This window comes from Schistocerca gregaria, chromosome 1 (genome assembly GCF_023897955.1).
Source record: "Schistocerca gregaria isolate iqSchGreg1 chromosome 1, iqSchGreg1.2, whole genome shotgun sequence".
Taxonomy (NCBI): domain Eukaryota; kingdom Metazoa; phylum Arthropoda; class Insecta; order Orthoptera; family Acrididae; genus Schistocerca; species Schistocerca gregaria.
The window spans coordinates 519,790,996-519,815,238 of NC_064920.1; the positions used below are offsets into that span (position 1 = coordinate 519,790,996).

The 24,243-nt window shown below is 36.9% G+C and overlaps 1 protein-coding gene across 1 annotated transcript in view; it reads right to left on the minus strand.

The window, feature by feature from the left end:
* Positions 1–371: 371 nt before the first annotated feature.
* The window catches only part of LOC126277674 (carboxypeptidase B-like), a 318,726-nt gene continuing 294,854 nt past the window's right edge, over positions 372–24,243 (minus strand). The window contains exon 7 of the mRNA XM_049977382.1: positions 372–833. Coding sequence (XP_049833339.1) covers positions 415–833 — 419 coding nt within the window. The 3' untranslated portion in view covers positions 372–414. The remainder of the gene's footprint in view (positions 834–24,243) is intronic.

Sequence of the window (24,243 nt, forward strand, 5' to 3'; positions counted from 1 at the left end):
TCAAGCAGCAGCAACAGAACTTGCAAAATGCAGCACATAAAACATGTTATTATAACATATTGACACACTCCGTGTGAATGTGAGTTATGGTGCATGTGAAATTTAGAACAAATAACAAAAATGAAATAACTAACAGAACAAAACAGAACAAAAACAAATATAATGTATAACTTTAATAGTAATACACTGTAAAACACCATTATTGGTAACTGTTTTTCATCACAAGTATATGTAAAAGTTTTCTGTTATTAATGAATTTATATATAGCATTTTACTAAAATGTATTGATACTGAGATGAAATAATGATTGGTTTCCATTTTCCATTGTATTAAAAAACAGTCAGTTTTTTTCTGAAGAGTTAGTAGCAATAACACCATGCAATAAAAGGATCGTCTTAATTTGGTGAAACAGAATCAAATATTACACACTGCATAAACTAAACATAGTTGAATAATATATCTAAATAAGCTCCCAGGTGGTTGTGCCATATTCCAGTTAGCCACTGTTACAAAGGTGCACTGTAATATGAATTCTGTAGTCAGTAGGCATCCTGTACATATATAACTTCTGCTCTTTAGAAGATTCCTATTAGTATCCTGAGCAGAATTAGTGTGACCTTTGTCAAATGATCCACTATGCTCATAAGGCTTATATCCTCCAATATGATGTCCAAATGCCCGCACTGCTTCAAAGAATGGAGTGACATGTTTTCGTATATCCTTAGGTAGTGGAAAAAAAGGTATTCTACGACCAGGAGTCATTTCTACAGTGTAAGAAAGAGAAACATTTGCTGTGGCCATTACCCAATCATCACTGCCACCAGCTGCACAATCTGGAAATAACAGAGATCATTATGACCTTAGACAAGCTCTGATAACAATAAATCTGTATCTAAGATGTAGTTAAAGAGTTCATTCATTCATGCAATCATTCATCATGTCCAGTTTGTTGCTTTATGAAACTGCATCTTTCAGAGTATGGATTGTATTAAGTTATGGAAAGAGTAAAGGAGCTACCCACCATATAGTTGAAGCATGAGTGTATGATAGGCACACAAACAAGACTGAACATGTTGCTAAGCTTTCTAACAGTGCCCTTCCCACACACACACACACACACACACACACACACACACACACACACATAGTGTTACAATGTTCCAAAGGTGCTGCTGACCATTATATAATAACTGTTCTTCATAAAAATTTCTTTTTAAATTACAGTAATGTAACAACTTTATTAATGTGTTCTTTTTGAAGGTAAGTGGCTGCTTAATTTTCAGCAAGTCTCCTAGACATGTGTGTGTTTACCACATTAATTTTAGTTATGCATTCAACAGTCTATGATAGCAAATAAAAGACATATTCAGTGACCTCGTACAATGGGAATATAAAGGACATCTTAAACAGACAAGATCATGTGCTGCAGATTCTATATTTGTAAAAAAACCTCTAGATATGTGGCTTGAGGCATGATAGACATTAATAAAATTTCCCTAGTATAAGAAACTGCATAGATGACAATGGTTAACAAAATTTGTTAACATTGAATATAGATGTAAGTGCTATGAAGTCTTTTCTGAAGGTATTTGCCTATAGTGTAGCCATGTATGGGAGCAAAATGTGGACGATAAACAGTGTAGATAAAAAGAAAATAGAAGCTTTTGAAGTGTGACCCTACAGAAGACTAATGAATATTAGATGGGGCAATCATGTATACCGAATAGGTTTTGGAAAAAGTTGACCAAAAGAAGTTATTGGTTGATAGAACACCTTCTGAGACATCAAGGGGTTACCAATTTAGTATTTAGTATTTTTGGGTGGTAAAAATGATAGAGGGAGACAAAGAGAGGAATACAGCAAGCAGATTCAGAAATATGTAGGTTGTAGTAGTTATTCAGAGGTGAAACGGTTTCACAAAAGTAGAGTAACGTCGAGAGTGCATCAAACCAGTTTTTGGACTGAAGACCACAACAGCAGTAACAACAATCTAAGTTGTGGGTGTTGAATTCTAAAATGAAATCAGATCCTGGTTATTGTTCTCAGTTTTCTTGTGACGCTCTTGCCTGTATGTTATGAAAATCCTTGAAATGCTGTTAGTGGTTATTTTTCAGCAATATAACTAAAATAGCCCACTTAAGTGTTGAAAAATAATGAAAACATGTACATGGAATTACCACACATGCCCCTCAGTTCTAAGATATATACCTCAAGACAATTCAGTGGTTTGGCAGCACTGCTGACAAGTCATGCTCGAACTAGTAGAATCACATTGTGTTTGTTGCCATTTGCATCCCAACACTGTGTATTCTGACATTTGTTAGGAGTGACTGCTTCTTGTTTTATGTTTGTAGAGGTTTGCAGTCTGTGTTTTTGGTTAATTAAAAAAAAACAAGTGCATCCTACCTGTATAAATAACGGAAATTCTTTTTTTTTTTCTATATCTGTGGAGTTAATCCTCTTGAAAAGAAGTACTATAAACTATTTTAGATGTATGGTGGGCAACCAAAATATGGGACCCAACATGTGATGTTTACCAACCATGTGCTACACTCCTGATAGACTGGTTAAATGATTTACATCACACATACTTTGCTGTTCCTCTTATTTGGAGGGAACCAACAGACCACACAGTGGACTGCTATTTTAGTTTGACAAAAATGAAAGGAATTCATTGTGAGCCTGTGGAGAACTGAGCAAAGTCCTAATTTAACATCAGTACAAGGGCTGTACATCACAGTGAAGAGTGCCAATGCTTCCTGAGAAAGTGGCAGATAGTGAAGACAATTACAGTGGTGAACACTCAGAACACAGTGAAGGATATGTGGATGCAGATCCAAGATTTCAAGGCCACTGCAGCTCTAATAAGCTGCAGTTTTTGTCTCAGGGGTATGTAACAATCTCACTTGTAGTTCAAATTTATTGAAGTAGTATGCTGTGCTTTTAGTTCTTATATTAAAAGAATCAAATCTGCTTTTTTCTGATTCCAAAATGATTGTTTACTGTGGCCCCTTGCTGTTTCTTTCTGGATAAAATTCTGAAAGAAAGATGACAGAGTTTTTGTAATTTCTCCATTATGGAGACTCTCTGCCATGACATCAGTGTAGATGAGGGTTGCTTGTTCATAGTTTCCAGACTACTTGTCTGAAAGCAATACTTCTCCACAACAGGACCAAATTTTCTTGTGTTCTGACTGCTTGTGCAGTTAACCTGAAGAAGATATGCAATAACTTTAAATTGCTACTCAAATTTATCCATTATAAGTAATGAAAATGGCATATAAGTGGAGATCTCAATGTAATCATAAACCCTCTTAACAGTCAGCTTGGTTGCACAAGGCATGCCTTTCTTCTTTGTAAGTGGGACAGCAGGAACAGAAAAGAAAACAGTATTTCTGAATAAATTGGGCTGCTTAGAATGGGGTACTGTCTGGACAGAAGGATATGATGTATGCTCTTCCTGTTGACCCCAAGAATGTGAATCTACCACTGGACAAAATTTTACCTGTATTCATATGCTTCCAAAAGAAGTTTACAAGGACCAGTGAAACAAAATTAAAGGAAGGAGTATTAGTACAAATGCAATAGGGAATTAATGCCTCATGAACATTTTCTTGATTCACTGAGTGTTGTTAAAAGAGTGGCATGGCTGTCTTTCACATGTGTCTGCCAAAAGTTGTAAGAAAGCAAGCGGTAGAGAAATTTCATGATATTGTACAAGAAATGATGAGAGTAAGCCTTCCTGTGGATTTGTAACACATCACTTAAACTAAGTTTGAATGGTGATGGATGTCTTCCCAGACCATCTTGCCACTTCTAATGAAGAATGAGGAGAACAGCTCCACTGGACATTTCACTAATGCAAAAGCATTATCAAGGCAAATGGAGTATTGCAGTGTTGTCTGACTACTGTTAGCCTTATGAAGTGAAGTAAAGCATCCCAGAAAAATATGAAGGATAATTTTTTGGTGTGATTCTTTACTTTTATTTACTACTACATTGCTCATTTCCTTGATTCCTTTGTGCTTTTAGAGATAGTCTTGCTGCTGGCATTTGGGAGTCTTGTTGTGAGAGCATGCCATCTTGAAACATGCATAATAGATATAAGATGCTACAAGCAGTTTCAAAAAGCATTATTACATGAAAACTGAGGGTGTACAAAAATTGTAAAATTAATTCTGGATTTATGGGCGAGTTCTTCTCCAGACACTGTGAACATTGTTCTTCTAACATTGTTCTTCTCCAGACACTGTGAACATTGTTCTTCTAAATGAAAAAAAGTTTTTTTTGTTGCATATTGTAATCAACTATAGTCTAACTACTACATATCATACAAAGCAAATTCATCATAAGAGTATACTAGTTGTACAAGTTTTACTACTTATAATTAGAAAATGATGAGACAAAGATCAGAATATTAATTGATTAATTCATCATGTTACACACATCCCATCAAGAAGGAGAACCTTCAGAAATGTGGAATGACTCAAAGTATACATTAATATGAGATAAAGACATCATAGAAACTTAACCTCTCTACTGCATGAATAATGAACTATCATTTAACTATTTAATGTTTTATCATGTATGCGACCTAAATTTAATGCAAAATATTAGATAGAAAGCTGCTACTCTAAAAAAAGCTGCTTCCTCCTTACTTTTATTATATAGTTGCTGCTGTACTCTTTTACCATGCTGATGCAGTGGATAAGAAATTTTATTAACCCATAAATATATTTCTCAAAAACTTTGAAGTCAGCATCCCACCAAAGACAGATTAAAATCATACCAACTCCAAGTGGGAGGAATAAGTGGTTAACAACTGGAATTAAAATATGATGTGTCAAAACAGGCATCTGCCATCACAAACTTATCAGTGAAACTACATTACAGGAAATACTATGAACCCTTGAATGTGTTATGGGGTAGGCCAAAAGCACTTATTCTATACAAAGAAAAACAGCAGATCAAATGATAAAGTAAAAACCATATGGAACATCAAAAATTATGGGACAATTAGGAACACAAGTCAGAACAAGCAGGGGTATCACAATCTTCTGGTAATGGGACATATCAAAATGCTCATAAAGTGGCAATCACACAATTCAGTTAATTTTTTGTGACTATAACTAAAAAAATATACAGAAAATCTCCATAAGCAGTCTCCCACAGAGCTCATTAAGCGCATGAGGAACACATCAAATGAAGAACTTCACTGGAACATTATTTTGCATTAATACTTGTTCCACAGATAATGAATATGACATTTTGTCATGATGTAGAATGTGTCAGTAATACGTAAGTTTCCTTAACACAGTATAATTATTTTATTTCTTTACAGCTACTACTTCGTATCTAAAAGTTCACACACTGAGTAGGAAGAGTTGTAATTCAGAAATTCTTTTAATTTGTTTTTAAATGTTCGTTGGCTCTCTGTCAGACTGTTAATGCTATTTGGCAAATGACCAAAGATTTTTGTGGCAGCATTATTCACTCCATTCTGTGCTGAAGTCAGATTTAACCCAGAATAGTGAAGAGTCATCTTTTATAGTGTTGTAGCTATGCACTTTGCTATTATTTTTGTATTTTGAGATGGATTATTAACACCAAATTTTGTAAGTGAATACCTATTGTGAATGTACTGTTAATATCCTGATTTTCTTAAATTAATGTCTGCAAGGTGATCTTGGGTGAGCTCCAGCTATTATTATGGTTACACAGTTTGTGGAATGAATACTTTTTCTCTTAATGATGAATTACCCCAAAATATGATGCCATATGAAAGCAGTGAATGAAACTAGGTGTAGTAGGCTAATTTACTGATATACACTCCTGGAAATGGAAAAAAGAACACATTGACACCGGTGTGTCAGACCCACCATACTTGCTCCGGACACTGCGAGAGGGCTGTACAAGCAATGATCACATGCACGGCACAACGGACACACCAGGAACCGCGGTGTTGGCCGTCGAATGGCGCTAGCTGCGCAGCATTTGTGCACCGCCGCTGTCAGTGTCAGTCAGTTTGCCGTGGCATACCGAGCTCCATCGCACTCTTTAACACTGGTAGCATGCCGCGACAGCATGGACGTGAACCGTATGTGCAGTTGACGGACTTTGAGCGAGGGCGTATAGTGGGCATGCGGGAGGCCGGGTGGACGTACCGCCGAATTGCTCAACACGTGGGGCGTGAGGTCTCCACAGTACATCGATGTTGTCGCCAGTGGTCGGCGGAAGGTGCACGTGCCTGTCGACCTGGGACCGGACCGCAGCGACGCACGGATGCACGCCAAGACCATAGGATCTACGCAGTGCCGTAGGGGACCGCACCGCCACTTCCCAGCAAATTAGGGACACTGTTGCTCCTGGGGTATCGGCGAGGACCATTCGCAACCGTCTCCATGAAGCTGGGCTACGGTCCCGCACACCGTTAGGCCATCTTCCGCTCACACCCCAACATCGTGCAGCCCGCCTCCAGTGGTGTCGCAACAGGCGTGAATGGAGGGACGAATCGAGATGTGTCGTCTTCAGCAATGAGAGTCGCTTCTGCCTTGGTGCCAATGATGGTCATATGCGTGTTTGGCGCCATGCAGGTGAGCGCCATAATCAGGACTGCATACGACCGAGGCACACAGGGTCAACACCCGGCATCATGGTGTGGGGAGCGATCTCCTACACTGGCCGTATACCTCTGGTGATCGTCGAGGGGACACTGAATAGTGCACGGTACATCCAAACCGTCATCGAACCCATTGTTCTACCATTCCTAGACTGGCAAGGGAACTTGCTGTTCCAACAGGACAATGCACATCCGCATGTATCCCGTGCCACCCAACGTGCTCTAGAAGGTGTAAGTCAACTACCCTGGCCAGCAAGATCTCCGGATCTGTCCCCCATTGAGCATGTTTGGGACTGGATGAAGCAACATCTCACGCGGTCTGCACGTCCAGCACGAACGCTGGTCCAACTGAGGCGCCAGGTGGAAATGGCATGGCAAGCCGTTCCACAGGACTACATCCAGCATCTCTACGATTGTCTCCATGGGAGAATAGCAGCCTGCATTGCTGCGAAAGGTGGATATACACTGTAATAGTGCCGACATTGTGCATGCTCTGTTGCCTGTGTCTATGTGCCTGTGGTTCTGTCAGTGTGATCATGTAATGTATCTGACCCCAGGAATGTGTCAATAAAGTTTCCCCTTCCTGGGACAATGAATTCACGGTGTTCTTATTTCAATTTCCAGGAGTGTATTTATTGGCAAAATTTGTAATAACCCTACTAGCATAAGTAGCTGAGCTGAACCGTTTCTGCAGATGATCAATGTGTTTCTTCAAATTCAATTTCTCATCACTGCACACACCCAGAAATTTTGAGTATTCTGCTTTGGCAACAGACCTCTGTTCAAAGTCTATATTTAGCAATGGTGTTATGCCACTTGCTTTACAGAATTGTATGTGCTGTGTATTCTCAACATTTAGCTAGAGTCCAACAATTTTCTGAAAGATATTATTTGCAGTTTCCTCACCTGATTGTTTGTTGGGTGTAGTTATTATACTTGTATAATCAGCAAAAAAGGAACTAGCTTTGCATCTTCATAAACTATGTAGAGAGGTGTGTCATTAGTATATGTTAAGAACAATAACAACACCAGAGAAGGGAAGTTGCTACTCTCTATATAGCGGAGATGCTGAGTCGCGATAGGCACAAAAAAAAGATTGACACACTCATAGCTTTCAGACATTAAGCCTTTGTCAGCAGTACCACACACACACACACACACACACACACACACACACACACACACAAACGCTCATGCAAATGCAACTCGCACTTCTGAGACTGCAGACGTCTGTGCAAGTTACATTGTGTACATTGTGCGTGTGTGTGTGTGTGTGTGTGTGTGTGTGTGTGTGTGTGTATACTGCTGGCAAAGGCTTAATGGCTGAAAGCTATGAGTGTGTGAGTCTTTTTATTGCGCCTATCATGACTCAGCATCTCTGCTATATGGTAAGTAGCAACTTTCCTTCTCTGGTATTGTTACTGTTTTTAACATATACTAATGACATACTGCTCTACATAGTTTATGAAGATGCAAAGCTAGTTTCTTTTTTGCTGGTATTGTTGCATTCCACCCTGGATTTTCCATTGTTTAAGAACAGTAAGGTACACAAGATTGAACCCTGTGGGACAGCATTCTCCCCAGTCAGAGGACTCTGCTGATTTTTGAAAACTATCTTACTGTTAATTTCAACCTTTCACATTCACCCAGTTATGTATGAATTAAACCATTTGTGCACTGTCCCACTCACACCACAATACTTAAGCTTATCTTGAAGAATTTACACAGGCAAAAAACCTTTGTGAGATCATGAAATATCCCAATTGGTGAAGTTCGGTTATTAAGAGCTTTTAATGTTTGATCAGTGAAACTATATACTGCATTTTCTGTTGAAAAGCCTTGGTGAAAGCCAAACCGACGTTTTGTTAGTACTTTATTTTTATAAATATGTGATGTTACCCTTGAATACATTACTTTTTCAAGAATTTTGGATAAAGCTGTCAGAAGTGAGATTAGGTGGTAGTTGATGGCAACAGACCTATTCCTTTTTTACAATTGTTTAACAGTAGCATATTTCAGTCAATCTGGAAAAATACCCTGTTTCAGTGAGCTGCTACACATGTGGCTGAGTAATGTGATTGCCACTTATCTGTTGGGAACAAGCTTTAAGTACTGTGTTGGAAATACCATCAATTCCATGTGAGCTTTTACTTTTGAGTGAATTTATTATTTTCCTAATTTCAGTAGGAGAGTATTAGTGTATCAAATTGCACACATATTGCCACTTCCATAAACTGCCTTGCATTTTCTAATGAATGGCTGGGTCCTATTTTCTCTACAACACTTAAAAAGTGATTAATAAAGATGTTTTCTATTTTGGACTTTTTGTTAGCAAACTTTTCACTGAGTTTGATAGAAATACAGTCTTCTTACGCTCTTGGTTGCCCTGTTCTCCCTTTAACAATATTCCAAATTGTTTAAATGTTATTATCAGAGGTGCTAATCTCAGATGTAATACATATACGTTTGGACTTGTTAATAACTTTTTTTAATACAATGCAGTAGTTTTTTTTATGTTTCACTGTTTCTGGATCATTACTCCTTCCAGCTATATTTCCCTTTTCTGTTCACAAGACATTTTTATCCCTTTAGTAAGCCATGGCTTTTTAGATGTTTCCTTACAGTTCTATTTCATTGTTTCCTTAGGGAACCTGTTTTCAACTATACTCACAAAGGTATCTTGAAATGTGTTAAATTTTAAAGTAGCCCTGGTTCCCTGCACACCTCATCGCAGTCTAACTGCTTCAAGCTTTCACTAAAATTTACAATTGTTAATTTTTTAATTGAATGCACTGTGTAGAAAGGTTCTTTTGCATTACTATATGGAGCTACATCATATATGTAACTAGCTGTGCATCATTATCAGAGTGACCATTCATAACAGGAAAAGTTTTTATTTGATTAAATTTGTCTTGGGCTATAAAAACATTATCTATCAGTGTGCTGCTTTCCTGTACCACTCAATAGGAAAATCAATAACTGGTGTCAAATTGAAAGAACCAAGTAATACTTCAAGGTGAAGATTTTCTATCGGAGTCATTCAGAAAATCTACATTCAAATTCCCACAAATAATGATTTGCTTCCCTCTATCTGACAGATAGCACAACAAAAAATCCAGTTTTTTTTTTTTTTCAAAAATAGCTTAAAATTTCCCAATAGGGACTTATATACACCTAAAATTTTAAAAGTATCATGAATTAGTTGAAGCTCGGATACACATGCTTCTGTATGTTGGTCTACATGAAATATTTAATTTCTCAATTTTTCACACTATGATAAATTTTGACCCCCTCTCCACACTACCTCTATTTACATGTGCTGAAAGTTTATATCCACTTAGACTTACCTTTTCCATATCTGTGACTATATGATGTTCAGACCAGCATAGTACATCTGTTCCACCCTCAGTTTCCAAATCTTCTTAGCAAACAAGAAACTTATTTATTTTGTTTTTCAATCCCATGATATTCTGATATGATATATTACTATTTTTTTTTCATTGTGCTGTTTTGATAATTTTGTGACATACCAAAATTATTTTTCACTGTATTTTTATGAGACTCACGTAATATTTTAAAGTCTCTAGTACTTACCTGTCTTGAGTTTCTCATTAAGCTTAATTTCATTCAATATTGAATCATTTGATACTTATCTTACCCTAAAAATGAGGTAGTCCCATTAATTCCAGTTCCCCCCTTCAAAAATTTTGTTATCATCACAGCCAATTTACCTTTTCCTTTCCTACTGAGATGGAGGCCATGGATTGTGAAGTTCCACCTACCAAACCATCAACAAGAACCAAGCCTATACCTAACAAAGTATCCATTTGAAGCAGTTGATCTAGCTCCATGTTGCAAAAGTGCAACTCCTAAGGAAATTGTGACATCAGTGGAAAATATCCAATCCTCTGGGTAAAATGGTGTATTAAGTAGGGTTTTAAAACCAATTGTAGACAAAATCAGTCACATACTGTGTTGAAAGAAAAAATCACTTGACATAACTGAAAAATCTTATGAGCCAGTGTGGCAAGTACATATCTTCAAAAGGCTCAATGTTAACAAGGCCAATCCACAAAAGTAGACATGTGCAAGTAATTTCCAACTAAATGACCATCTCTCTACTGCCACTGTTCTCAAAGCTGTCCGAGTAAATAAGGTCTGATTGGATTTGTAGGCACGTTATACAAATTAGTTTACTGACACCTACAAAGCTTAGCTTTAAGGCTGTTTCACAGAGAGAGCTACATTTTATTTCACTAACAAAATAATAGGTCGAATAAATTTCAGAAGGTATCTGTTGTTGATGTACTGAGATCTTTGCTAGAGCATCTGACTGTTTAGATCACAGTACATATTTTGAAAGGTTCCACACTGTAACATCAAAGACAAACTTTTTGTTAGGCTAGAATCGTAATTACATGACAGGAAACAAAGAGATCTTAATGTCAGCAGGTTTAATAATACTTTCAGAATGTATGAGTAGATGTAAAGTGTGGCATCACCTAGACCATGAGCTTTGGTGAACTCATTATTTTATTTTACATTAATGATCTGCAAATACAAATACCTTCAACAAAGATTATATTTGGAGAAAGCTCTAGCTGGTAGTGCTAGGTATCAAATAGCTTTTGTCATAATCAACCAGGGGTTCAGAAACAGCTTTAAGATGGCAAAAAACCTTCCAGGAGCAGATACTGATACAGACCATAATATACTCATAGCAGATATTAGGACAACATTAAAGCATGCTAAGGGAAGACAACAGATAAAAAATGGGATGTTGGGAGTTTGGAGAATGAGAATTTTCAGAAAGAGTACAGTCAGTATCTCAATAATCAATTGGAACATGTAAGAAGAAGTGCAGAAGTCACTGAAGAATGTAATACCATTTGTAATACTGTTATGGATAGATTAGCAATAGAAACTGGATCAGTGAAAAGAACAAGAAATAAGAAAGAGTGGATAACGGGAAGTATGTTGGGTGAAATGGATGAATGCAGGAAATTGAAAAATGGAGCTTCAGAAAATGGCTGAAGACAGTACAGAAAACTAAACAATCAATTAAAAAAGTTAACTGACCAGGCAAGAGAGGAATTAGAAGAAAGAAAAATTTGAAGAAATGTTCAGGAGTGTGAAATCCTTAATAAGAAGAGAAGCACAGAAAATAAGCAAATAAGGAATATTATATAAACATGGTATGTCTCGAAGAGTTGTTACTGTTGTCAGTAAGTCAGTAAGAGATGTAACTACTACAGATGCTGTAAAGCTTGTGTATCACACCATGTTTGAGTCTGTTATTTCTGGTGAAATAGCTCTGAATCACTTACCATTTTTAAAATACAGAAGCAGGCAGGAATGACACCCTCTTTTCAAAAGAAGTATGAATACTATATGCCCCATTTCAAACATCTTAAAATTATGCCCTTGGCATATCTATACATAATGAATTTGATTTGTTTCACATCACAGCATTTAGAGTCTCTAAACAATCACCTTGATCACCACTCCTATGGCACGAGAAACAAAATTCACTTGCATATTACACCACACAACATAAAATTATATGAAAACAGTGCAAAGTATATGAGAATCAAAATATATAATTATCTTCCAACAGAACTTAGAAAGAAAAAGGAAAGGAAAAACAGAGTGTTAATGGAATGGAAATCAAAGCCTGTTTCTATAACTGGAGCAGAGTAACAAAGTGTTTGACTTCTAGCTGTTTACAAGGCTCCTACCAAGAAGAAAACTTGCTCAGTTGCATCTTCAGTTCTATGCAACATTGTCAAAGGACTCTAAAGCAGTTACTACCAAGCTGCAAACAGTGCTCATATCCAACAATCAAACAGTTGTGAATTATTTTCATTCGGTGCTATGTTTCTCTGTGTAATAAATTTATTTTGTGCTGTTGGATGTCTACAGTTTGCAGCAGAAGCTTGAATAAAAATGTGGTTGCTAAACAGAAAGTTTAGTGAATGAGTTTATGTGCTTGGTGCACAAATATTTTGAGAAGGAGAGAGACAATGATTTGACTCCATTGCCTCTAACAAAGGTAGTTGGAAAACTGCAGACACTTTGGAGATTCATAAAAACCCTCATGAAAGTTTGTAAGGAAAACAGCATTCAGAGCAAGAAGGGGTTGATTCATCTAAGCCAGTGGTTCCCAACAGGTGGTCTGCAGACCCCCAGGAGTCTGCTAGCTATGCCAGAAGAGTCTGCAGGATGCTATTAGAATAAAAAATATATTAAATATATTTCGTATGATAACAGATTTTTTTGTTTCGGCCCCCCAATATTTTTTCAATAATGAATATGTCAATGTTTTTTCTAAGTACCAAAAATAGAAAACATATAAAAAGACTCTTAATTTACGTTTTTAGGTACTTGATACTGTGATATGACAAGGTACCAATCATATTCAGCAAGGGGTTCCTTGAGAAAATTTTGATTGGAGCCCCTTATCTAGGCTATGGATACCCAGTAGAAAGACTAAGACACAATAATGAGTAATGCTGTTAGACTCATTCCACAAGGAGATGTTTATCACCATGTGTATGAATATTATGAGAGGAAAGGACATCAAAGCATAAAAAATCTGTGTTACTCTTTGGAAGGCACATTTATCAGTGGCAGCAAGACTTATTGATTAACAGTTGTCAGGGCCCTTGGTTTCAGGTATAAAATATTAATGGACACAAAATTACAATGGGGAGATGTAATATTATTGTGTGTCATTATAAGTTTTCTAAGAGACATTTCAAGACATTGTGGTAGTGAATGATGATACAGCTTCATCAGATGAACCTCTTGATATTATTGTTATTCTAACTGTATTTCTTGGTATTTACAAATGCCAAGAAATATTTTCTCTGTGTAAGTTTGTGGATGCATTTAGAATTTTTAATTTCATTTATCATATTTTAAAAAATCTGTTTCTTCATATTTTTACTTTTTTCTGAAATTATTAATATCCTCATATAGTGTCAGTCTTTTTTTCTATACTGGATGTCAACAGATAAGCTTATTCCTGGCAAACACAAATTATTAAAAATCCATTAGAAAAGCTAAATTTAAAAATTAACAAACAATTTATCTTTTGCGTATGTGCTTGTCATTCAAATAATATTTTCCACGTCAAAATTATGAGCTGAATTTTACCAGCATTAATAAACCCTATTAACTGTTAAAATGTAATATCTTTGTTTTACTCTGTTATTATGAAGTTAGTATTTTGAGAAAGATTCTGCATGAAGTGTTGAAGGGGAGGCAAGTCTGGGTCATGTCACCATTGCAGCTGTATAATATGAAGTTGTAAAAATTTTCTGATTTACATAATGTAACACCCAATATATGATGTGTAATCATTGTGTAATTCTCTATATAATCAAAGTGAAGCACTTCAACCAATGTTTTGAGATGGAGTATGTTACTGATGTTGCATTGATAGCAAACAATGAAGTGCTGATCATTTTTTACACTAGCCTCAAGTTTTGTTTCCCATACATCCTGAAAACACATCACTGAATGGGCGCTAATAATGTCTTTCTGCTCTTATAGGGCTTGTTGTTGTACCCTGAATTGTTCACCTTTCAATCACACATGTTTTTAGGAACTTCCTGTGATTGCCATAATCAGCTTTCTGGAGTAAACATGTTACCCCTCAACAAGCTGTGATAGCTGTTTTGGAGGAAGACAGCCACAGCATGCATTAAGTTGCAGAAGTGTTGAGGACTACATCTTTCATGATTTCCAGAACCATACAAAAGTACAAGGAAACTAGAGGCTTTGCAAGGAGACGAGGAACAGGCCCAAGAAGAGTGACATCAAAGATAGATAACCTCTTCTTACAAAGAAGACATATTGAGTCCAGAAGACCTGCTACATGTTCAGAACTCACCAGAGAGAATTGCACAGCTTGACTACATTTTACGAGGGAACATCTTGGCTGGACAGTACAACAATGGGTTCAAGTGTTGTTCACTGGTGAGTCATAATTTGGCCTCTAATCACTCGACAGAAGAGACAGCATCTGAAGAACAGGGGAAAGATAATGCACATTCTCATCCAGGATGCCTTTTCAGTGTGGTTACAGTGATGGTGTGGGCAGGAATCAATACAGCTGCAAGGATGGATTTGGTCTTCTTAGAGTGTGGGAGCCTTACCACAAATTGGTATGTTGAGGAGATCATTCTGGAGCTTGCTGTGCCATTCTCTCCATTTATTTGTGATGATTTTGCAGTAATTCATGACAATGCATGCCCACAAGTTGTGAGAATTGTACTGGAGTTCTTGGATGAAACAGTAATTCATGTCCGAGGTTGGCCTGCTTTAAGCCCTAATATGAATCCTATTGAGTACATTTAGGACGAGCACATCAGCACCATCAAGAGACCCTACAAGACATGCAGAACACCCTCCTGTAAGAATGGAATATGATTCATCAACAGGACATTACTGCATTAATTAGGAGTATGCCTGAAATGTTGAATGCCATCATTGGTGCAAGAGGTGACAAAACACACTTTTTAAGACATGAAAAGCACCTCCATGATTCTGTCTGAGGTCTGTGAAGTTAAGTGTGAAGCATGTAACATCAAAAAAGATGTGCATTACCTTTACGAGCTCACTAAAAATTTCTGTCAAGTGTGCATCTCTGGCTTAATTCGTTAAATTTGTTTGTAACTGTATTTCTTTTTTGATTTGTGGGCACTCAAATGGGACCATACCACAATATTACATCAAACAATAGTGGATCAATGTCAAAAAGTGTCATAAATTTAAAATAAATTTCAGTTTTTGTAAGAAATTGAAGTGTTGCATTTTTCATGCTGGTCAGTGTGAATGAGATGTTATGACATTATTATGAAAATGACATATTGCTTTTCAGCATGTAATGGAAACACTGAGTTGCAGACATGCACAAAAAAGATTGCTAAACAAGTAAACTTTCAGCCAAAACCCTTCTTATGAAATAGACAACATGCACACACACATTCATGTGAACACAACTCTCTCTCTCTCTCTCTCTCTCTCTCTCTCTCTCTCTCTCTCTCTCTCACACACACACACACACACACACACACACACACACACACACAAATCAGTTGGTTCTACTGTGAAATTCATCAATGGAGTAGGAGTTGGCCATCAATAAGTCTTTTAGGCTTCTCTTAAACTGAATTTCATTGGTTGTTAAGCTTTTTATGGCTGCTGGCAAGTTATTGAAAGTGTGTGTTCCTGAATAATGCACACCTTTTTGTACAAGAGTAAGTGACTTCAAATCCCTGTGAAGATAATTCTTATTTCTAGTACTGATTCCATGAATTGAGCTGTTGTTTTGAAAAAGTCATATATTTTTAATGACAAATGTCATTTGTATCAGACTGGGTTATGTAGAAGAGGAAGGAAGTGACTCTGAACTACACGGTCTGTACCCTTTGCCATAACCGTCTTTCTTCTGTGTTTGAATTTCATATTTTGAGGGAATGACTACCTCTGGGGACTTTAATGAGAGACGGAAGGCACACAGGCTCAATAAATTGATTTTTAGATTTTCCTGTATTTGAAATACCCATTATTTCCTGTGTAAAACTGTTTTTGTTTCATATAAATATGAATTTTTTTTTTGTGAGTTATGATGGTTCTCCTGATGCTCTGTGCAATCTCTGGCATTTAAAGCCAAGCCTTCTTTTTTTGCATCATGCAGAGATAATGCACATGTTCCTATTATTCCTTGTACATTATTTCCTACTTCTGTTGTTTTATGATGTCAAGTTTTCCTACTCTGTATTTATTATTGATACTCATTGTTCCAATTATGTGAAGTGTTGGTTGTACTTAGTGAAGTTAATTGCAAGAGAAGTAAGTATTAAATTATATTTTCCTTGCCTTTGCTCATTTTCATAAAAATTCCACGTATAAAGAAATTCTCATCTAAATTAAAATTCAGAGGAAATAAATATGTAAAGCAATTGAGGTTACTGGTTCAAAGGAACCAAGAATGTTAGATGTAAAGATAATCAGCATCTCAAGAAAGAAACTGCAGTGTCTTTAAGGAGTTTCCTCACAGTCAGCCTATGGAGATGAATACCCATTTGGAAATATTATCGTGAACCCTAGCATGCTCTGTGATTTCACTTCCAAAAATACTTCATGCAAAATATGCGGTGGTGATTTACCCTTGGGAGAGAATCAGTGTCTTCACAAGGGATTGCGTCGAACCTGCAGTTGAACTTTACAAAACGTGGTACAGCTGCTACAATAATTATGTGAGAAATGGCAAAATAATTTGTATGAGAATAACATAAGGCTATTGTAAGGGCTTAGGTCTACTGGTAAAGAGATGGAGGCAGGCAAACTCTCATCTGCATTATTTGTCATTCCAAACCCACCTGTAAAATTTTCGGCTTGCATAAAACTATTGGAACTGCTGTTGCTGAAGTTTGTAATATCTCAATGATGGAATAAACTTCTGCAAGATGTTCGATACAATTCCCCATAGTCGTTTAATGAACAAAGTAAGAGCATATGGACTATCAGACCAATTGTGTGATTGGATTGAAGTGTTCCTAGATAACAGAATGCAGCATGTCATCCTCAATGGAGAGAAGTCTTCCGAAGTAAGAGGGATTTCAGGTGTGCCACAGGGGAGTGTCGTAGGACCGTTGCTATTCACCATATACATAAATGACCTTGTGGATGACATGGGAAGTTCACTGAGGCTTTTTGCTGATGATGCTGTGGTATATCGAGAGGTTGTAACAATGGAAAATTGTACTGAAATGCAGGAGGATCTGCAGCAAATTGACGCATGGTGCAGGGAATTGCAATTGAATCTCAATGTAGACAAGTGTAATGTGCTGCGAACACATAGAAAGAAAGATCCCTTATCATTTAGCTACAATATAGCAGGTCAGCAACTGGAAGCAGTTAATTCCATAAATTATATGGGAGTAGGCATTAGGAGTGATTTGAAATGGAATGACCACATAAAATGTATCATCGGTAAAGCACATGCCAGACTGAGATTCATTGGAAGAATCCTAAGGAAATGCAGTCCAAAAACAAGGGAAGTAGGTTACAGTACATTTGTTCGCCCACTGTTTGAATACTGTTCATCGGTGTGGGATCCGTACCAGATAGGGTTGATAGAAGAGATAGAGAAGATAGTATTTCGCGAAAGTGTTACGGAGATGATAGATAAACTCCAGCAGAAGACTCTGTAGGAGAGGTGCTCAGTAGCTCGGTACAGGCTTATGTTGAAGTTTCGAGAACATACCTTCACCAAGGAGTCAAGCAGTATATTGCTCCCTCCTACGTATATCTCGCAAAGAGACCATGAGGATAAAATCAGAGAGATTAGAGCCCACACAGAGGCATACTGACAATCCTTCTTTCCATGAACAATACGAGACTGGAATAGAAGAGAGAACTGAAAGAGGTACTCAAGGTACCCTCCATCACACACCGTCAGGTGGCTTGTGGAGTATGGATGTAGATGTAGATGTAGATGTAGAAGCGCTCAAGGAAAGTGATGACAGTGAAAGTTGTGATATTTGTACATGTCTTGATTGCATCGCAGAAACGTGGCCACACTTCACTTAATGGTGTCATGGCAGCTACATCACTTGTTACACACAAGGTATGATGTAGAAATTCTAAGCTAGTACTGTGAAACTTGTGCCAGTGACACTGAAAAAGAGGATGAATATGATTGTCAGATGAATTATGCTGGTACAAGTGGTGGGATGGAAGTGGGATGAGTTGTCAGGTTTTTTAATCATTCAGTAATAAACAGAAATGTCGCCCACATCTCTATGGGATGGTGACAGCAAGGCTGATGGCTGAATATGTGCAGAAGAACCCTATGGTCCTGATCTTACAATTTCTAAATTAGAATTCATTGAGCATGTCCAGAAAAGAATGTGATCCAAGTTGAGTAAATTATTAAAATAAAAGTAAAAAATAGCACTGGAAGATGGTAAGAAGATAGGTGGTAAAATGTGCTTGACAAATGTTGAAATAAATTATGAAATTATTATGGCTTGGTGATAATGGAAAGGTTGGAAATTTAGAAAACAAAAAAAAAAGACGTATGAGATATCTTTTTCCATAACCTTTCCACAAATGAAAATCCTCAGCCTGTCTTTGCACCAAGTGATCCTGACACTTGGTGCAAGTGCAGGAGAAGTTTAACATATGACGACAAACATTCTTTACCAGCTGAAGTAATGAATGAATTTAAACATATATTTAGAGTTCTCTGTAAAGATATTTTGTTGAAGAAATGTCTTCAAGGGAGAATGCAAAATTTTAAATGAATTTGTGAATTCTGTCATTTGGTCCTGGTTACCAAAAGCTGTATTGTTCAGATTATACTACAAATTTGATGTTTAAGATGCTATTTTATGATGTAATTATGGTGTAACAAGAAAACTGGATGATTTGCAAGTACTGGTCATCCCTTGCTCAGTAAACTGAGTGTCTCACTGAGACCTTCACCGACAAGCACTATCCTCCAGAACTAGTCTGCAAACAGATCTCCCAAGTCATTTCCCCTCACACTCCCAAACCTCCCACCACTCCCAAGAACCAGCCACCAAAGAGTGTCTCCTTCATCATCCAGTACTACCTCGGACTGGAACCACTGAATCACTTCCTTCGCCAGGGCTTTGATTATCTATCATTGTGCCCAGAAATGAGGGACATCCTACCTGGGATCCATCCTACCCCTCCTAAAACGGTATTCCATTCCCCACCCAACCTCAACAGCATCCTCATCCATCTGTAAGAAACTTGCAATCCTAACCCCTTGCCACAAGGATCATATCCTTCTGTGGAAGGCCCAGGTGCAAGACCTGCCCAATTCATCCACCCAGCTTTTCCTGTTCCAGTCTTGTCACAGGTTTATCCTGCCCCATCAGGGGCCAGGCCACCTGTGAAAACAGTCATGTCATTTAATAGCTCAGCTGCAGTCACTGCACAGCTATTTATCTTGGTATGACTACTGACCAGTTGTCCAGCAGGATGAATAGTCACTGTCAAACTGTGTCCCAGAGCAAAGTAGACCACCTTGTGGCACAACATGCAGCTGAACATAACATGCTTGATTTCAATGGCTGCTTCACTACCCAAGCTATCTGGCTCACTCCCTCCATCACAAGATTTTCTGAACTGTGCAACACATTCTCTACTCCAGTAACTATCCCAGCCTCAACCAATGATAATGTATTGTGCCCCACACCCTCCACCCAAAAGTTTCCACCCCTCTGTCCTACCATCTCCTCCTCATTATTTTAAAAGACTGGAAGAAAAATTGATGTCTGACTGAAATTAAAATCTTTTGTTTGTTTTTATTAATTCTACAAGGGTCATTCAATAATTAAAGAGACAAACTGGTCTGGTGGGAAAAAACTGTTCATAGGGCAAGTTTGGTAGTTTTATGGCTTTAAGTTGGTATCACTGGGATGAGTTTTGATCAGTTGATGTATCAACATAGTTTTGTTTATAACATCAAAAATGCATTTCAAAGATGGTGAGTCGGCTTGAAAGGTTCTCATTAGTTGAACATCATTCTTTTATTCATTTCTCACTTGCTGAAGGCGAGAAACCAGTTAATATATACTGTAGAATGCCTAAAGTTTACGGTGAAGGTTGTATGAATCATGCTATTTTTTACAAGTGGGTAGACCAGCTCAAAAATGATCGCAACTCAGTGAGTGGTGAACACTGTTCTGGCTGACCAGTTGCAATTTCAACTCCCTCACTTGAAAATCTAATTGATGACATTATTTTTGCTGACTGCCATGTGACTGTGGAAATGATAGTTCATAAGGTTCAAATTAGTACTGGTATAGTTAACAACACTGTCTGTAACAAGCTGAAGTACCACAAAACATGTGCAAGATGGGTCCCAAAGGAGTTTATGCAGCTTCACAAGAAAATAAGGTTGAGAGTGCGGGCAAAGCTAATGGAACATTGTGAAAGACAATTTTAACTTGTGATGAAACTTGGGTTCACTATTAAGAGACAGAATCAAAAGGACAAAGCAGGTAGTGGAAGCACACCAACTCAACAACCAAGAAAAAATTCAAAACCCAAGTATCAGCAGGAAAAGTCATTTTATGGTGTTTTGGGATGCTGAAGGTCCAGTTTTTTGTGATTATCTCAAAGAGCAGTGTACACTGAACAGCCAATACTACTCATATGTCCATTTAAACAATGTGAAGCCAGCCATGAGAGAGAGCTATTGTGGATTTCAGAGAGGAGTGATTCTACAGCAAGACAACACACGGCCTCATATTGTTCAACTGACCAGTGAAGCAATCAAAAAAATTGGTTCAGATGTTAATGTTGTCAGAGCTGAACTGAAAACTTTATCAGTTTAGATCAAACATTGTAAATGTTGTAAACAGTATGCAAACAAATGTAAATGTTTATCAAAAAATTCAGTAGTTCAGGAAAATGGCATTTACAGAAATCTGTATTCAAACAATGGTATTGTGTGGGCCAACACTCCAATCAAAAGTTTTCCATCAGACAATTTACATCCAGTGGATTTTCTGCACCACTGTAGAGATAGTTTTGTGTCAGGATGAGTGACAATCAAAAAATTAAATTTGTTAAAAGATCTCTTGAAGCCGAAACTCCATTGTGGTAAACATATCAAAGTTTTGAAAAAAGTTTTTTAAATAAATTATGGTCGGAAGCTGAACAAAGGAGAATAAAAAATGAATTTTTGAATTATAGGAATAGAGATGGTAGTCTAAAAGTGTTTTGTAAGAATCGACATAAGAAATTAACACACTGTTACAAACCATTTTATGAAATGAAATTGACTGATGCACTTAAAAGGAGATTACCAGAAATGTTGCAGTGGGATTTAGTACACGAATCTGACGACTCTCTTGAACAATTTTTATGATATGTTGACAGGCTGGATAGGGCAGTAGAAATAAGTATGTACCATAGCAATCATAATGATAGAGATCACAAAGGGAATAGCTACAGAAGCAGAGATAATGGTAACTTCTAACAGGATCAAAATGTTAATGGAGACAGAAATTTTGGACATCAACAGAATAGGAACAATGGGGATAACCATGGGCAATTTTGTAGGAGAAACAATCATATAAGTAACTACTCGCGAAGTGGCAGTCCACCTCATTGAAGGTCCACAGTTCTGTGCCGAGTAAACATAACAAACACAGACCCCTAATTTATACTTGCAGTTAGACAATAATAATGTGTTAATAACATGGCACAAGTATCTGAAGCTGAACAGAAGGAATATCAGATTTCTAATTTATGTTTCGATCAAAAGTTTTGGTGTTTTATGTTTAATTTATATGAGGATGATGATAATGATGGTGATGATGATGAGTATCAGGTATTTGTGGAGTTTAACAACATTGAAGTTTCAGAGTTAATTTTGAATGATACTGACAATACAGATAAGGTAAATCATGTGTGTGATGAAGTGAGAGTCATCAGTCCTACTAAGGCAGTTTTTATTTATTTATTTATTTATTCCATGTGATCTGACAGTACACAGTGTGTTACAGGTGTTGGAAAATATCAGTTAACATTGTTAACATATATTAACATCCTATCCTAATGTTTCCTAATGTACTATGTATCTTAATGTATTATATTGTAAAGATTGGTTAAGTTTACTTCACTCCATTGCTCAATGTTTTCAATTTAACATAAATAGCAAGATAACTGTTCTAGGTATTAATTTTTAGAGTAAAAATAGTGACACAACAAATATGATTTCACGGCTTTGCTAAGTTTTATGTTTTATTTGATGGACTTAATACCAGTGGGAAGATTGTTGTACAGTTGGAGGCCCACGTGGAAAGCTCCTTTTTTAAATAGTTGAGTGTTTGTACATAAAATATGCAGATTTAGAGTTTTTTCTGGTGTTGTGTTTATGCATTTCATTATTTTTTACAACTCTTTAGTCTGTTGACACTATGTGGTTTCTGAAAAATTTTAGAGTCTCGAGAATCTTATAGGCAAGGCAGTGTAAGGATTTCCAACTTTCTGAAGATGGGTTTGTAGGAGTCTCTGGGTTTGCTCCCAGTAATAAACCATGTTGCTCTTTTCTGCTTAGGGCAGTTGGAGAATTTCCCCGAATATTACACCATATTTATGTGGGCTTGTATGTAAGCGTAGTATGTTCTGGTTAATGTTTTCAGGCTAGCACATGATTTTAGTACACTCAATGCATAACAGCCAGTACTAATTCTGGCATTTACCTTTCCTGTATGTATATTCCATTTCAGGCTATCTTGAACCCACAGACCCAGGAATTTGAAAACAGTGTCAGTATCTATTGGCTGGCTATTTACAGTGACAAGTGGCTGAGACGAATTTGCATTTTGTTTTGTATGAAAGTTCATGGAAACTGTCTTTTTGGTGTTGATAGTTAATATGTTGACTTTAGCCCAGATGCTGAGTTGTTCAGTGGCCACGTTCACAGCTTTTTGCACAGCTTCTGTATTCTCCCCTTTGAGGGGTACAGTTGTGTTATCAGAAAATATTATTGTTTTGTGTGCATCTACATTCAGGCTCAAGTCATTAATACACAAGGAGGAAAAGTAGAGGTCTCAATACTGAACCCTGTGGTACACCTTGCTTTACAGTTTTATTACTCGATAAGATTTTTGTTATTGAGTTGGTTTGTCTGTTAGTGTATTTCATACTGACTCTCTACATCCAATGGAATGAAGCAATCCAATTGTTTGCAATTCCTCTGATCTTTGACAGATCCAGAAACACACCTGTTATTGGTTGTTTTTTATATAACAGATCTAATAGCCATTAATGTCATGCAAAGTAAAGATCCAAACAGTGGGACATGAATTATCTGTAAGCCTAGAGAATAAAGGTGAAAACTTTTTGAATTTTGTTTGGCACCAGACTGATGACAACATAGATGAATGTGCATTCTCGAATAAGTTAACTGTTGTTAGTCAAAATTTGTATCCAAATTGGTGGAATGAATTGAAAGGAGATCTAAGCAGGAATGTGTAATTTTGACAATAATATATTTCGTGTTTATTCTGTAATAAGTCATGTTAGTTGTCTACAGAATCCATTCATTATGTTCAATCTTTACCTGACAACATGAGTTACCAAAGTAATGCTATGATGCCAGTAAAGTTGATAAAACCCTGTAAAAATAAACATTTGATCAAATTGAAAGTGATCTTTTACATGAAGTATCTAATAACAGAGATAATGATTCATATTTTGGGTGTCCTTACATTAAGACTGAACAGTGGGAAATGAATTGTGGGAAAGGAACTGTTTGATTGATACAAGTAACCCAATTTGTGGTATATCTGAACAATTTAGGGACAAGATCCAGTATAGCAAGAATTTTATGAGCATGTCCATTGCACGTGTAAAGATAAGAGGAGCTACAGGTAAGCAAAGCAAGTATGAAAAATGTCAAGTACTGTTAACTTTTAGTATAGAAGATGAGACCTCTGAACATGAATGCATAGTGATCCCTAGTCTGGAAGAAAGTATACACTAAGTTTGCAGATACGTAAGACTATATAATTGTTTTTTGCATGTCATTAATGTAGTATGTAAGATGGTATGGTTTCTAAA